General features: G+C 46.1%; 2 protein-coding genes across 4 annotated transcripts in view; both read right to left on the bottom strand.

The window, feature by feature from the left end:
- MIPEP (mitochondrial intermediate peptidase) overlaps nt 1-9,004 on the bottom strand; it is a 101,817-nt gene extending 92,813 nt beyond the window's left edge. For all 3 annotated transcript variants that reach the window (XM_019530173.1, XM_019530175.1, XM_019530174.1), the window contains exons 1-2: nt 8,819-9,004; nt 2,966-3,139 (exon numbers count right to left, since the gene is read on the bottom strand). In XM_019530173.1, coding sequence (XP_019385718.1) covers nt 2,966-3,139; nt 8,819-8,989 — 345 coding nt within the window. In that variant the 5' untranslated portion in view covers nt 8,990-9,004. The remainder of the gene's footprint in view (nt 1-2,965; nt 3,140-8,818) is intronic.
- Nucleotides 9,005-13,757: 4,753 nt separating this feature from the next.
- The window catches only part of LOC109306655 (complement C1q and tumor necrosis factor-related protein 9A-like), a 10,248-nt gene continuing 8,226 nt past the window's right edge, over nt 13,758-15,779 (bottom strand). Inside the window, exon 4 of the mRNA XM_019530172.1 lies at nt 13,758-15,061. Within this exon, the coding sequence (XP_019385717.1) occupies nt 14,271-15,061 (791 nt within the window). The 3' untranslated portion in view covers nt 13,758-14,270. The remainder of the gene's footprint in view (nt 15,062-15,779) is intronic.

The following is a 15,779-nucleotide window of genomic DNA, read 5'->3' as shown; positions in this document are numbered from 1 at the left end:
AAGCCAGCTGGATAGTGCTGGACTACAGAATAACAAGAGGAAATACAATCTTTTGGGATCTCATAAATCAAAGCAGTATTAGTTTTCAAAATACTAAAAACAGATGATCTCTAAGAATAACCTAAGATACTACAAGCAGTGGCACTGATGTTAAAGTTCCTAGTAATCTTATCTGTCCACCAGAACTGAATTAACTGCCCAACAAGATGGTAAGGAGGAGCACTGTTCCTTGTATGAAAGACAGGCTAACAACTTTTAGACATCATTTTTCAAGACAGCCAGGTAATAAGGTATACTAATGCTCAAAGTCTTCTTAACACACATGAGGAATGGGAACTCTCACTGCCCTTTCAAAAAATAAGTCTTGGGATAATGGGGAAATTCCAGAAGATTTGAAGAATGCTAATGTTAAGCCATCTAGCAAAAAAGGGCATGGGGCGCTTGGACATGTGACAAAATTGCCCTTTTTACCAGTTTAATTGCCCTTTTTAGTGGTTTAATTGCATCACACTTTACACATGTGATGATATATTGTGCTTTAATTTCAATCACACTGTACACGTGCAGTGGCGTATTGTGAATTAAATTACTTTGTTATGTATTTTAAAATCCCGATGTATTTTAGTTTGCTACATAACAAATTGCAGCGATACATCCATCCCCAGGGATCCCTGCAGCTCAGGAGCTGCTCAGCCCACCAGCAGCTCACTCCCTGGCTGCACACAGGCTCTGCAGGTAGGAAGGGGGAGAAAGGCAGCAAGGGCTTGGTGGGATTCCAGCACCCCATGTACCGTCCCCGCCACCTTCCCACTGCTTGGGACTGCCCCAGAATGGGCTGGCCTGCCCCTGGGGCACCACAGGAAGGTGGCAGGAAGGCAGCTGGGTGTGCTGTCAGCCAGAAAAGGCAGTGGGGACAGTGCATGGGGCGCTGGAAGCCTGCCAAGCCCAAGCTTCCCTGAGCCCACCCAGGCTTCCAGCTCCCTCTGCACCATCTCTGCCACCTTCTCCAGCCACCAACACACGCAGCTGCTCTCCTGCCACCTTCCACACTGCCCCAGGGGCAAGCCAGCCCATTAGCCCATTCCTGGGCAGTCCCAAGTGGCGGAGACAGTGCTTGGGCTGCTGGAAGTACTGGCAGAGGGGGAAAAAAAAAAGAAACCAAAAAACTGTGAAGGGCCCAATCTTTTTTTTTTCCCTGGTGGAGCTTGCCCTCAGCCAGGGGGCAAGCTGCCAGCAGTGTCTGAGCTGTGAGGTGGTTCCAGTACATCCCTCCATGGTGATGGTACCTTACTGGTGCTACTCAGGCAGACTGCTGGTGACCTGGGTGCTGGCTCTGAGCAGCTCTGGGCCCACTGGCAGCTCACCACCTGGCTGAAAAGCAAGTTCTGTCAAAAAAAAGGATCAGGCCCCTCGCCATAAAAGTGGCAGAGCCCCTAAACAGAAACAGTGGGTTTTCAATCGTAACAATTAAAAACCCACCATTTCAATTTACGGAGAACTAAACCCCTGTCACATATACAAGCACCCAAGTAGACTTACACTGATAACTAGAGACTGACAGTTCTGTGCAAAATACTGAAAAAGCTAATATAGGACTAAATAGACCAAAAATTAAAGAACAGGAAAATAATCAAAGCCACCAGGTTATAAATAGGTTATACATTGTAAAAATGGGAAATAGCTTATAAAAGATGATTTTTTTGGATGAGATTACAAGTATGACTTAGAAATTTACTAGAACAAGGTGTAATAGTTAATATTTAACTTAGGCCCTACACCATCTTTAAAAAAATATACAGGAAACCCTTGCTATTCACAGATTCAGCATCGTGGTTTCAAATATTCGCGAATGCTGAACCCACATTTTAAATCCACTTTATGCACTTACAGGAGCTCCTCAAGAGCTCCACGCCTGCTGCCACTGGGCTGCTGCTGGTGCCGCTGCTGCCACCAGGCTCCACGCCCCCCAGCCGCCGGGGGCACTGCATTCATGAACACAAACTGTGTTCATGAACGCAGTGCCTTATTTGCAGATATTGCCTTTCACAGGGAATACAAGAATGTATCCCCCCTGAATGGCGAGGGTCGCCTGTACACCATATAATATCAATAGTATGGATGCAGTAACTGCCAAATTTCAAGAAGTAACTTATCAATGACTGGACTCTGTAGAAATCCGTATTTGTCCTGCACTGTTTAACATTTTCATGAATGAACTGGAAGTCAATACAACATCACCATGGACCATAATTGAGGGTGACACAAAGATTGGTGGAATAGCACTAGTGACTAGGACAGAGCAATCAGTTTCACTTCATAGACAGGGATTATTCAAGTAAACTGTGTCTTCATACAGTCACAAAAGCTGATAGCTAGGAACAAGAGGGAAAAAAAAAGTCATACAGACATGAAAAAGGAGAACTATATCCTGAAAATCAGTATGTCAGAAAAGTAGTTCGGGGGTCATGGTAGACAAGCAACTCAACAGGAGCTACCTTTGAATTTATTAAAAAAGGGAGAAGTAAATAGAAGAGGTGATTGCAAGATCAATACTGGAATACTGGTTCATATCAGGGTCTGTATTTATGAAGATGTTGAAAAGTGGATAGAGTACAGAAAAGAGCCATAAAAGTGATTTAAGGACTGGAAAAAATGTTTTGCAGCAAGGACTTAATCCTATGGGGGAAAAAAAGAACTGAGGTGTCTATTTTTAAAGTTTACAGTACAGTTACAAGTCATACTACATATATGGTTTCTGACCCCCCCTGTAATTTAGTGAAAGCTTTTGTAACAACTTCTCCATTAAGGGATCTCAATTTTTCTATTCTCATACAATGACTTACAATCTTGATACATCCCTGTCATAACAGAAGAAACTTCAAAAACCCTGTGTCATCTAACCCCGTTTACAAGAGATCATTTCCAACTTGAAAAATAAACAAAAAACCAAACAAAATCCCCTCACCAAGTCTGCCACTCTACACAATGCATCTGACAGCTGATCAAAAATCATCACTATTTCAGGTCCAGGAGGTGTAGTATATGCTTTCCGGACCAGTCGCTCTGTTTCTTGCAGTGCTTTCTCCTGTGCTTCTTGAAATCCTTCCGGACAACTTAATTCTGGAACACCAAAGAGACCCTAGAATACAGAGAACAAATGCAACCAACAGTTAAAGTTAACAATTTCATTTTTAAGGGCGCACTAATATATCGGTTCATATCATATCAGCACCAATAAAAGGAAAAGTGACATTATTGGCAATTGGCTTTTTTTAGCCGATATAGCCAATAATATTGCCAATAAACGCTACGTGCATGCATGCAGACGCAGAATGCACGCAGGCAGGAGTGCAGCCCAGCAGCTTGGAGAGGAGCATCCAGCTGGTAAGTCTGTGGGGGGGGGGAGAGAAAGGGCATAAGGGTGGGCAGCTCCTGCTGCTGCGTGCATTTCCAGTCTCTTCCTTGAGAGGGGGCTGGGCTGGGGCTGTGCTGGGGGCAGACAGTTGCAGCGCCGGGAAGGGCGGTTACGGGGGTGGGGCTATGGTGAATTTTGGGGTGGCTGTAGCCCCAGCTCCCAGCGCTGCCACTGTCCACCCTGCCCCCACCCACTCCAAGTGCAGCCCTGGTCCAGACCCCCAGCCAGGAAGATGTTGCCACAACCGGCAGCACACCCACACACAGACCTGGGGGGCACATGCTGCCCATGCCTCCCCCAGGGGTGCATGCAGCAATAGGAACCACCCTCCCTAGCCCCCAGACGAGCTACAGCTCCATTTGCACCCTGCCCCACCTGTGCACCCCTGCCTCAGCCCCACCCCCTCCCTCACTGCAGGTGTTTCAATCTGCCCCCCTGGACCCATGCCCTTTCACCCCCCAACAGACTTACCAGGAGGACACTGCTCTCCAAGCTGCTGGGCTGCATATTGGGAATCGGATCAGTATCAGCCAATATGGTTGATTATTAATCGACCATTGGTATCAGCCCAAAAAATAATTAACAGTACACCCCTATTTTTAATCTCACTCTGCTTCAGAATTACAAAGACTGTCAAAAATCAGAAAAAACAACTTGACAAAACTCTGTTATTTCCCTTAATCAAAATACAGAAGTAATTTGTACATTAACTATATAAAACTTACTTTGGATTCTTCTTTAATGTTTAAGACTAATTGGTTATGATTTTCACACTACTTGTGCTTTTACACTTATGGGCTCAACAACTTATTAAAGAGCCACTGTCACACTTTAAATCACGCTTGAAAAGGTAAACTAAAAAGAAAAAGAGATAACCCTAAAACAAACAGTGCAGTTTAAAGAGAACAAGCTTCTGCTCTTTGTTACCCTTTGGCAGTCGAGTTTTAAAAATATCACCAACAGTCACAACTGCAAAGACATATACATTGTGGCCTTGTTCCTAGAAGACAGGTTGCACTGGCAGAAGTACTTCTGAATCTATGGAGATGTGCTAGCAAAACTGTACCAGTAGCACTTACCGCTGGCTCATTTTAATCAGGAAACTTCAAATTTTTATTAGAAGGGATCAGAATTGACTATAGTCACATGCAAGAAAGAAGATGAGTTTTACTGATAAAACGTAGTGTTAAAATAGTGTAGTGTACTACTTTATCGTGCAGGGGCTAACATACCACAGCATTAGTAGCAGAGTGAATTTGGTTTAAATCAAATTGATTTAAATCACTGGTCAGGAAGCCTCAATATTGACACTGTTTTCTACAAAAAGTGCATTGTTGTTGTTTATTTGTTTAATTTCTTGAAATTCTGCACTTTTAGAAAAAGGTAAGGGCTCAGCTGTGTGCACATAAACTTGCAGGGACAATAGGGCTGATGTGTGGGTAATCAGGTCTGTTATCTCTCATTTCCATATACTGCTGTTAACAAGGATGCTACCTCTGGAGACAACAAACTCTCCCTATGCCTGAAGAAGGGCATTTGTGCCTGAAAGCCTGCAAAGAACAATTTTTCCAACTACTTAGTCGGTCTAATAAAAGACATCACATCTACCCAAAGAACCTTGCCTATTGATCTCTGGAGACTCAAATCCACAATTTGAGAACTGAACCTAAGCATCACAGAGATGCTTAATGGGATCTTCTAGATGGAGCACTGAGTCCCACTGGGTAGACTTCTTCAATCTTTACTAATCTGTAGAGAAGCCTCTGGGAAACCCTTACGATTAGGCCCCTAATATAGTCCACGGCCAGTTGTGACTTATTTATAAAACTTCTAAAAAGGTTACATGAATATATTGTCTCAAATAGTATATAATTAGAAGTTAAAATCCCTATTTCATGATGATATCTTTGAGCTTTAACATGTCTTAAATTTAAACGATATTTTTGTAAAAACAGTATCTTAACAAAAAAATGAAAAATAGGAATAAATCAAAAAAATTTTAATAAAAAAAATCTGATTTTTTTAATCATTGATTTTTATCCACCCTGAACAGTGCCATTTGTATCTACTCTACCAGTTTACTAATTCCAGGTAATTAAGCATTGTAGATCACTACTGGAAATACACCACAGGACTGTCACCTAACACAACTTAATGTCTTATCATAAAAACAATATAACAGCTTATGATGGCCAGGTTAACAGTTACACATTCACCAAAAAGGTAAAACAACAGACCAAACTAGTTTATTCTCAATCACTGTCTAATCTATTTGAATCATGGTTAACATCTGAAATGCTGATGCATGATGCAGTCAGAGAACAGTTTTCCATCCAGAAAGTATTGTTGCTTCTCTTTGCATTATATCCCAATATCGATTAAGAATAATATTACTGAATTGTTCTTAACAACAGTTTCAATACACAAGGCCAGAATTTAAAAAACTGGGAGTCAAAAAGTCATGCTCCTGAAAGCCATGTTCCCAAAGCCCTATTTAAAGCAAGCCACCTGCTCTACAAAGGTGCTGACCACTTCAGATAGGTTAGGAGCCTCACTTCAACACTCAGGTTTGAAAATTTTACCAGGAGCCAATTTCTGTTTGTTCCAGTCCTCTCCACTGTTCCTTTTTCTATCTACTTTGAAGAGAAGATTTAGTAAGATGCATATATCAAATGCTCAAAAAAGTGTTCAAAACCAAAACTGCACGAGCAATTAGATGCTTTGTAATATAGCATTGCCAATCTATTTATATTCTCTAGGACAGGACAATTAAACTGGTGGCCCACAGGCCACATGCAGCCCACAAGGGATTAGTACATGGTCCCCAGGCTGCCAACCAGCCACCTCTCTCCCCCTCACCCTTCCCTGCCTCTTCTGGCTTCCACTTCCCACCCCTATTGAAGGGGGAAGGGTGGCACAGTACCAGGGGAGCCTGAGCTGAGGATGAGGCTTGGGAACCGATGTGCACAATGCAGTGCGTTGGAGGGCAGGGGGTGGGGAGGCATGTGGCCCCCGGCTCCTGCTGCTGCAGCCCCAGACACTTAGAAGCTGGACAGCTCTGCTCGAGGGGAAAAGCAGCTGAACAGCAAAAGCCAAAAAAGTTTCCCGGAGCAGGGATCAGAAAAGTATTCTTAGCTTAGTGCCTAGAAGTGAAAAGTCCTGCACTTAAAGCAGCACAATCCCACGAACTGGTTGGGAATGACTGGCTAAGCAGCAGCTCTGCAGAAAAGGACCACAGGGTTACGGTGGACAGTAACATGAATGTGAGCCAAGTGTTTCCTTGTTGCAAAGAAGGTTAATGGCATACCAGGTAGCATTGGTAGAAGTGCTGCTAGTGGATGGAGGGAAGTGATTCTTCCACTCAATTCAGCACTTGGTGAGGCCACACTGGAGAGCACTTTCCAGTTTTGGGGCCCCCACTGCAGAAAGGATGTGGATAAATTGGAGGGAGTCCAGGAGAAGGCAATGATGATGGTTTAGGGGCTGGGGCACATGACTTCCGAGGAGAGACGGAGGGAACTGGGCTTATTTATTCTGGAGAAGGGAAGATTGAGGGGGGTCAGCCTTCAACTATCGGAAGGGAGGTTCAAAAAAGGACGGAGCTAGACCAGGGGCTGTCAAAGTCTTTATACCGCAGCCCAGCCGACTGTGGCCAGAATTTCCAGCCAGGAGACAGGTAAGAATACCCCCACACCCCCGGCAGGGGGTGGACTAAATCCTGCACTGCCACAGGCCCTGCAGAACAAGCCATGGCCTCACCGCCCATATCTGGGGGGCCACACTTTGCTGGTCCAAAGCCACTTCGGGTCTGGCAGTTGACCCACTGTGCCTGGGATCAGGCCACAGCCCAGGGATTGAGAACCCATGAGCTAAACCATTCTCAGTGGTGGCAGATGACAGAACAAGGAGCAACAGTCTCACATTGCAGCAAGGGAAGTTTAGGTTAGATATCAAGAATTTTCTCACTAAGAGGGTAGTAAAACATGGGAACAGGTTACCCAGAGAGATGGTGGAAGCTCCATCCTTGGGGTTTTCAAAACCCAGCTAAACAAAGCTTTGGCTGGGATGATCTAGTTGCAGATGGTCCTGCTTTGAGCAGGGAGTTGGACTAGATGATCTCCTGAGGTCCCTTCCAATCCTTATTTTCTATCAGCTGTGCTGTGGACAGCTTTATGTTATTTCCACAACATGAGTCCTATTTTATTCATTTGCTGGTGAGCCCTGTGCAAAGCACCCAACACAAACCTATGCAGAGTTTGCAACTTGGTTACTCTGAGGATCTGAGAAGGATTTCCTGACCCCCATGGAAGGGTAAGACTTCAGTGCAAATGGGCGCTTAGAAGAGCAGCTGGAAGTTGTTAGGTAATTCAAAACTATAGATTTTGCGCATTTTTACATGCACTCTGGGGCCAGGCACTTAAATTAGTGAGCTGTGCTAATCATGGGCGACTGGTGCCCCAGCAACCAGTCAGCGACCAAGGGTCCCCACGGCCAATCTTGCCAACTGAAGTGGGGGGCACTCGTGGCCTGTTGCCTAAGCGGTGAGCACAGCCTGTCAGGGCATGCTCTCTCTCTGGCAGTGCACATGCACCCCCTACATATCACCACTGGTGTTAATTAAAAGTGCTTGTGTGTCATGTGTCCCCGCGCTGAAAAACGGCAGCAAAGGTGCTTTGACGTAAAGTTCATCAATCATGTTTTATTTCAAAGCTCCTTGCCGCCATCTTTTCAGCGCGGAGACATGCTGGGATACCAACATGCTCGGCTGCCGGAGCGCATCCAGTTTCCATGCTCCAGCAGACTCGATAAATCAGGTCTGCTCCCAAGCACTGGATTTCTAGGGTGTCGGAGCAGGCTCCACACCTGTCTAGAGCAGTGGTCTCCAAACTTCTTTAATCATGCACCCTATCAGTAAAAATTTTTTGAGTATGCACCCCCCCATTATATGTATATTTATTTATTTGACATATGGACCAAGTGAGGGCGCCAGTGTCAATCCGTATATTAAATATTAGTAAAGCTTAATTTCTTTCTTTTTTAGATAAAAAATAAATGTAAATACAAGTTCTAATATTTTCTTCCCGCACTCCAATGGATGGTCTTGAGCACCCCCAGGGGGGTGCATGCACCCCACTTCGGAGACCACTGGTCTAGAGGAGGGGCCCTTTCCTACTCAAGCACGGCCTCGCCTAAGGGAAAAGCACCGATAGCCCTTCAAACTGATGCCACCTGCTTTGCAGAGAGCAGCGAGGGTCGGCCTCGCGCGGCCCACACCCACACCGACCCCGACCCCGACCCGGACCCGGACCCGGACCCCTGGCCCTGGCCCAGCTGAGGCTCCGCCTCCTGCCCCCGCACCACGTGGCCCCGCCTCGCTGTCAGGCGCCCCGGCCCGTCACCCACCGTGCTCCGGCCCACGACGCTGCTGCGCTGCTGCCTGGCGTCGAAGGCGGCGCCCACCGGGGACCAGCCGGTGCTGACCCGCCGCCGAGCGGCCCCGGCCCCGGCCCATCCCCATCCCCGCGCGGCCCGGCCCAGGTCGGCAGGCGCCACCCGCCGGCAGCGGCACAGCATGACCGGCGCGCGACTGGGCAGAGGGCAAAACTCCGCCCACTTCCGCCTCGGCCCGCGCAACCTCAGCCTGAGGAGCTGGGGCGGGGCCTCCCTAGGGGGCGTGGCCTGGTGCTATCCCGCCCCCATGCGGTGCGCGGGCTTGGACCTCCCGCGACCCGTTGCACTGCGCCCTGGGGCCGGGGTTCGCCCTGCTTTTGCCGCATCTCGTGATCGGTGCCCGTTTCTGCTGGAAAAATACAAGGTCCGCAGCGGGGTTGCCTCCTTTCCACCCTGTATCAGTGTGGGACGCTGCACAGCAATTAGGCTTCGAGGGGTGTAGGTTGTAGCCGTGTTGGTCTAAGGACACACAGGCAGACGAGGTTCTTTAGGTCGAGGTGATCTCTTTATTGGACCAACTCAGATAGTTGGAAAAATTCGTCTTTGCGAGCTTCCGGGTAGAAATGTCCTTGGTGGGGCTCTGCAGATGGCGCGTGCTCTTCCTGGATGGAGTGACTGGGAAAGAAGCCGGAGGGGCTGGTCTGCGGGCAGGCGGTGAGAGTGTGAATCGGGGAGGCAGTGGGTGAGAGACAGGCTGCGGGAGGGGTGGCGGAAGGGGAATGAATGTAGCTGGTAAGTAGTGCAGAGGTATCTGGGGAGTCCGATGTTAGGCAGGTTACAGTGAGGCTTCATTGCATTTGTGCAGGAGTGCATGGCTAGGTGCGGTGCTGCCCTGCCCTCCAGGCCTGCCTGCCTGCCTGCTCTCTCTCCAAGCTGAAGTTTCCATGAAAATCTTTGTCTCCAGCGTGAAAGCAGCAGGGCACATCGGAGAGCAGCAGCAGAAAGAAACGTGAAGTTCACAAAATAGTACCTCCATCGGTTCTTCAGCATCTGCCTCAGAGGCAGCAACAAAGATTGTGTTTCATTTCAACTGGAGGGTTTGCTTTGCACATGTTCATTTTAAAGCCCAGTAACACGAGACCGGGTTTTTGCACCTGTCATTTAATATTTACCAATGTGAGCACAACCACAAGGTTTTTCCTTTCATCTGCTTGTGTTATGTCTCCATGCCATACCTTTATCATTCTTTCCAGCTTATCGCAGGCCAAAGAACTGGGTTTAAAGCCATATTTAAACATTCCCAAAGCGGTTGTAACAAAACTAGTTAATGACATTGTGGGGTCAGCCTGCGGGGAGAATTAAACTATATTAATCCTACGTCGAAAAATTGTTTTGCTTGGCTGGACAGAAATTTTAAAGACAAGGTTAAGAGAGTTGTGTAGTGCGTGTGGATGGAGACCAATAAAGCTACAAGGCAGTATTGCAACAAACACAATTCAATGTATATGAAAGGTGACAAAGAGCAATGCCGCCAATTCTTGCACCTTTATTGTAAGGCTTGTGAAACTTGGTGTTTTAATTGACAGCTGCTGGAACCAAAACACTGCGTGGACATTTATGTTCTAATCATTTTTCAAGTAACCTTTTGACCTTCATGCTTGCAGAAAAAAGCATGAAATAAGAATACCCTTAAGGACCAAAGGCAAATCCAAATAACTTCAGATATATCAATTTTGAACATTTTCATGATTTCAAGAATTGCTCTTAAGATGTTTGGGGCCTGAGTCATGGTTGCTGAACTTCTGGAGATGCCAATATGGACACAGCAGTAAAACTGTAGAAGAGAAAAGAACAGCAGGCAACTTGAGGAATGAAGATTGGGTACAAAAAGGTACAGAGAAATGAATGTAATGACAGTTCTAGTTGCTGCATAAAAACAAAATCTAGTCGGAGGCAAATACCTATCTCCCTAGGAACCCACATGTACAATCTGCAATATTTTAAGTATATACTGTAAACTAAGACTGGCCAACCTGAACCACAGGTGCCACAAGTGGCATGGGCAGCCTCCAAGTAGGGCAGAGCAGACCAGGGAGAGGGCAAGCAGCACAGTAAACAATAGGGCAGGAAGCACTTTATACATCAATTAGGACTGCTGGATTAAACCCATGGTCTTCAATATTTGTTATGTTGTGTCTTTAAAAGAAACAAAAAGCAACTCAGAAACCCGGCAGGGGACACAGGGAAGGAAGCACAAAGCAGAGTTGCAGATGGATCAGGAGAATAGGATTGGAGTGGCACTTGGGGAGGGTGCAAGGCTAATTTGTGGCACACCTGCCAAAAGGGTTGGTCCACTCTGCTGTAAATAAATCAGTAGATGATTAATGAATCCATTACCTGACTATCAAATGACAGAGTTGGGAAAGGACCTTAAGGCTCTCAAGGACCTACAGGCCCTCTGCACTGGTGCAGGATTTTCCCCCCTAAATTAAACAAGCTGTATTTAAGTACTTCTGTTCTGCTTTCTTGTGAATTTTCTTCCAAATTGCCTTGCAGATGAAAAAAAGTTAACTATTCATCAGAGGTTATATAGAATGAGCACCAAACTCAATCCTGCAGATGCTTCTACGAGTAGTCCTTACTACTACAGGAAGTCTCATCAAAACCAGTTAGAACTGGGACCATTTGCACAAAGGTGATTTGTGCTAAGGAGCTGGATTAAACCCATGGTCTTAAGTATTTTGTTACTTTGTGAGTGCACCTACCCGGGGATGCTAACTGCGTAGTAGCCTAATAATATTGCACAGTAGCATGCCAGGCAAAACCCATGCTAATACACTACTGCACAGTAGTATTAGGCTACTGAGTAGTTAGCATCTTTAAAAACCTGTGTGCTGGCGCTACTGAGCAGTAGTGCCAGTTACTATACGCCAGTTACTATGCACCAGTTACTATGCATTGATTTAGTACTTTGCTATGCAAGTACTAAACTTAATGCACAGTAACTGTGGCACATTAATGAATGTGTAGACCCAGGGGTGGGCAATTATGTTAGCTGGAGGGCCACTTAATGAGCTTTGGTGAGCCATCAAGGCCTGCCCCTTGACAGGTGGCCTGCCCCCTGGTCACCACCTTGGGACCAGAAGTCCCACCCCTGGACCGTGACCTTTTCCGCTGGAAGTTCCTTCCCTTGCCTTAGTTCTCCTGTTTTTCTTGGAGGGGAGGGGTTGCCATCTTGAAACCAGAAAAAAACATACACTTAAAAAAAAAATCAAACATCTACTATAAGTTATTTTATTTCAAAAAATATTTTTGTCCTGATTTCTGTGTGTTTGCATAGTGTATCTAGAGGCAGTTGCATAATATCTTACAGGCTGGGGGAGGACCTTCTCAGGAGCATGGCAGCGGAAAGGGCTTTTGGAGTCAACAATGACACCAAGATGAACATGAGTTGTCAATGTGACAAAGTGATCAGTAAAGCTAACTGCAGTTTATCATGCATTAGCAGGTGCATGACAAACAGGTCCAAGGAGGTGATACTTCCCCTTTATGAGGCATTAGTCAGGCCACAGTTGGAGTACTGCATCCAGTTTTGGGTTCCGCCTTTCAAGAGGGATGTGGACAACCTCAAGAGGGTTCAGAGGAGGGCCACTCGTATGGTTAGGGGCCTGTAGGCAAAACCCTATGAGGAGAGACTGAGGGCCCTGGATCTCTTCAGCTTCTGCAAGAGAAGGCTAAGAGGTGATCCTGTGGCCACCTACAAATTCATCAGGGGAGGACAGCATGAAATAGGAGATGCTCTGTTCACCAGGGCACCCCTTGGAGTAACTAGGAACAGTGGCCACAAACTGATGGAGAACAAATTTAAGTTAGACATCAGAAAGAACTTCTTTATGGTAAGGGTTGCCAAAATCTGGAATGGGCTTCCAAGGGAGGTGGTGCTCTCCCCTTCCCTGGAGGTCTTTAAGAAGAAGCTAGACATGCACCTGGCTGCTGTTGTCTGACCCCAGCACTCTTCTGCCCAGGGCAGGGGGTCAGACTCGATGATCTGCTAAGGTCCCTTCGAACCCAAATACCTATGAATAACTCAAAAGACAGTCTTATTCTTGTGTATTGTGCAGAGGGGAGTAAGGAGGTATATGTGGGGGGTGGTTGGGGAGTGGGTGTGGGGGGGTAGGTATCAGGTGGGGGTTGGGAGGTTGTAGGAGTGAATGTGGGTTTATGGTGGGGGTGGGGGTGTGCTGTGGGTATGGTGGGAGGTGAGGTGTGGCGCTCTGTGTGTGTTGTGGGGGGCGGTCCTCAGGGTCCCTGGGGTGTGCAAATCCCTGGATCTGCGTGTGGTAGCAGGGTGCAGGGCCAGCCCCATCTGGTCCCATAGCACATGGCTCCCTGCGCTCCCACCCCCTTTCCCCCAGTGGGAGTCCCTGGCCCTGGTCCAGAGGTGCACCCTGACTCAGGGCTGGGGGTGGGTCAGGCTGGGCTGGGGGGGAGTTAGTTGCTGAGCAACCAGACCCATACCTCCTGCAGGGACCCCTGGCTTGCAGAGGGGCAGCCCAGGGCCAGGACTTACAGGGGGCTTACGGGGGGGACCCTGCAGGCCAGGTGAAATTGCCTGGTGGGCCAGATTCAGCCAGAAAATATGTAGACCATATTTTCCCTGCCCCTGATGTAGACCTGTGTCTTTAAAAAAACAACAACAGTAGTTTAGACTAGTCTTAATAAGCCTCTGCGTGTCTAGGATACGTGAGTTTATTATAGAGCCTTCTAAGTGTAGTTTTTTTTCATAGTTCAGCTACATTAAAATGTAACATGAAAATCTAAAACAAAAGCTGTGAATAACAATAATATATATATAAATGGCTGTATAACTACTGTTAGGATTAAATCTCTGCAGGATTGCTAAAAGGCAAGGATTTCTTATGGTAATATCTTTTTATTGAACCAACTGTGTAGTTGGGATAAAGTTAGACAAGCTTTTAAATGCAAGAAATTCTTCCTTAGGTCTCTGATCACAGGGAGCCAGGCACGGTATGATCTGGATTGCTGGACTGATGAGTAAGGAAGGATGTTGCACTATTCTTTACAGTTAAGCATTTCTCTTTGCTTGCCACTATGATGAGCCAGATGTAACAATTGTACCAATATGAAATTATATGGATATCATCTGGTATGATGTAACTATTACATCTTCAGGCTTTTATAACAACACAAGTGTAGCAAAACTGTTGCAATGTTAACCTTGTTTTATTCCTGGTTGAAGTTACTGCAGTTTACCTAAACGTGTTTTGCTACAGGAAAATTGAGACAGCCTATGTGTTCCAGAGTAGCAGTCCTTGCCGTGCTCTTTTTTTAAACAGTTAAAAGTTTTGCTTGTTTGTTGCCTAAGATACACTTTGAAATTCAGGTTGGTGGGAATTTCCCAACAATATATACAAGTGCCAGCATAATAAAATGTTGATTTACATTAGACTGGGTCTAGTGTCTCAGAGTTACTGAACAACAAAAACCCAGTAAAAGTTGTATCATCATCCTGGTCTGCTAACAAGCCATTAAAAACCTCTCCTCCGTGGGCCTGCAACCATACTTGATCTCCCACATGCAGTTCCAGGATAGCACCTCCTGAAGCCTGATCCTCAGCACCCTGATATTTATCCACCGTGTGCAGCATCTTGATCCCATTTTTAACTAGAGCTACTCTTACATTCCTTGAGTAAACAGTAATGTGGTAGGTAAAATAATAAACCCCAGAAACGTTGCAGGTGAATTTTCCAGTAGCAGGATCATAATGGTTTAGACCATTATACAACACTTTATCAAACTTGATTGGACGATTGGCTGGAGGAAACTTAGTTTCAACTGTAAGGCCTACACTGAAAGCACTTCTTGGTACCACTGGGGTGTCACCTGTGTTTCCTTTATCTCCCCTATCACCTTTCCAGCCCTTTTCCCCCCGAACTCCTGGATTCCCCTTTGGTCCTGGACCTCCAACGCTTCCTTCAGGACCTGGATTACCAATAGGACCAACAGGGCCTGGCAGACCAATTTCACCTGGATTCCCAATTTCACCCTTCATCCCTTTTGGACCCATGGGACCAATATCACCTTTTATCCCCTTTTGTCCCTGCAGCCCTATTTCTCCTTTTTGACCTTTGTCACCCACAGGTCCTACAATTCCCTTTGGTCCCAGTTTTCCAGGTCGTCCTCTCTCTCCTTTATCTCCTTTGTTCCCCTTCTCTTCAACTCTGCCATCAGTTCCTAAATGAAAAAAAGAATGACATATACTTATCATTTTACATTAGACTACTGAAGCACAAACAAATTAATTTTCAGTACATAATAGGGGTACAGATACATTTACTAAGGGTGTATATCTGCACACTACAGAGTTGTGGTAGGGGAGGAAGGGAGGAAAAATGTCAGATGTATAAATGCAGGATAAAAAGTATTGAGAAGAAACCCATCCCTGCAATTGCTACAGTGCAGTTGCAGGCATAAAGCCAAAGATGGCAGTGCTTCATCTAAAGCATACTGAGGGTTGCACTGAAAACCTGCCATATCAATTATAAATTTCTCTGGAAAACTTTGTTATTTTAAAAAATTGTTCCTTATTTAGCTGGATGATTCTCTGGGCACAGCCAGATGAGCATGCATGTGTGGTTTGTGACACCTCAAACCTATCTGAGGTGCTGCAAACTGTACAGGGCACATATGCAACTGTGTATTTGTGCTGCAGATTTGTAGCATGTCACTGAGCAACTGAAGGCTGAGTCCTCCAGGGAGATAGATACTCTAGCTGCCAGTCAAAGCATCTCTCCTCCTTTAGGTACATCCTGGCTTCTTCAGCACATTGGGAGCTGGGAGAAGTGGGAAACGGGCAGTTTGCCTGAAATGGTACATTTTGTCCCACACCACAGTGCATGTGCAGGGGCATGCACAGCGGCAAAAAATAGTGGTGCAATAGGAAGTGGACAGC

The sequence above is a fragment of the Crocodylus porosus genome, unplaced genomic scaffold, assembly GCF_001723895.1.
Source record: "Crocodylus porosus isolate Cpor-Errol unplaced genomic scaffold, CroPor_comp1, whole genome shotgun sequence".
Taxonomy (NCBI): domain Eukaryota; kingdom Metazoa; phylum Chordata; order Crocodylia; family Crocodylidae; genus Crocodylus; species Crocodylus porosus.
Note: the sequence above shows the minus strand (reverse complement) of the source record. Positions and strands in the feature narration are given on the sequence as shown.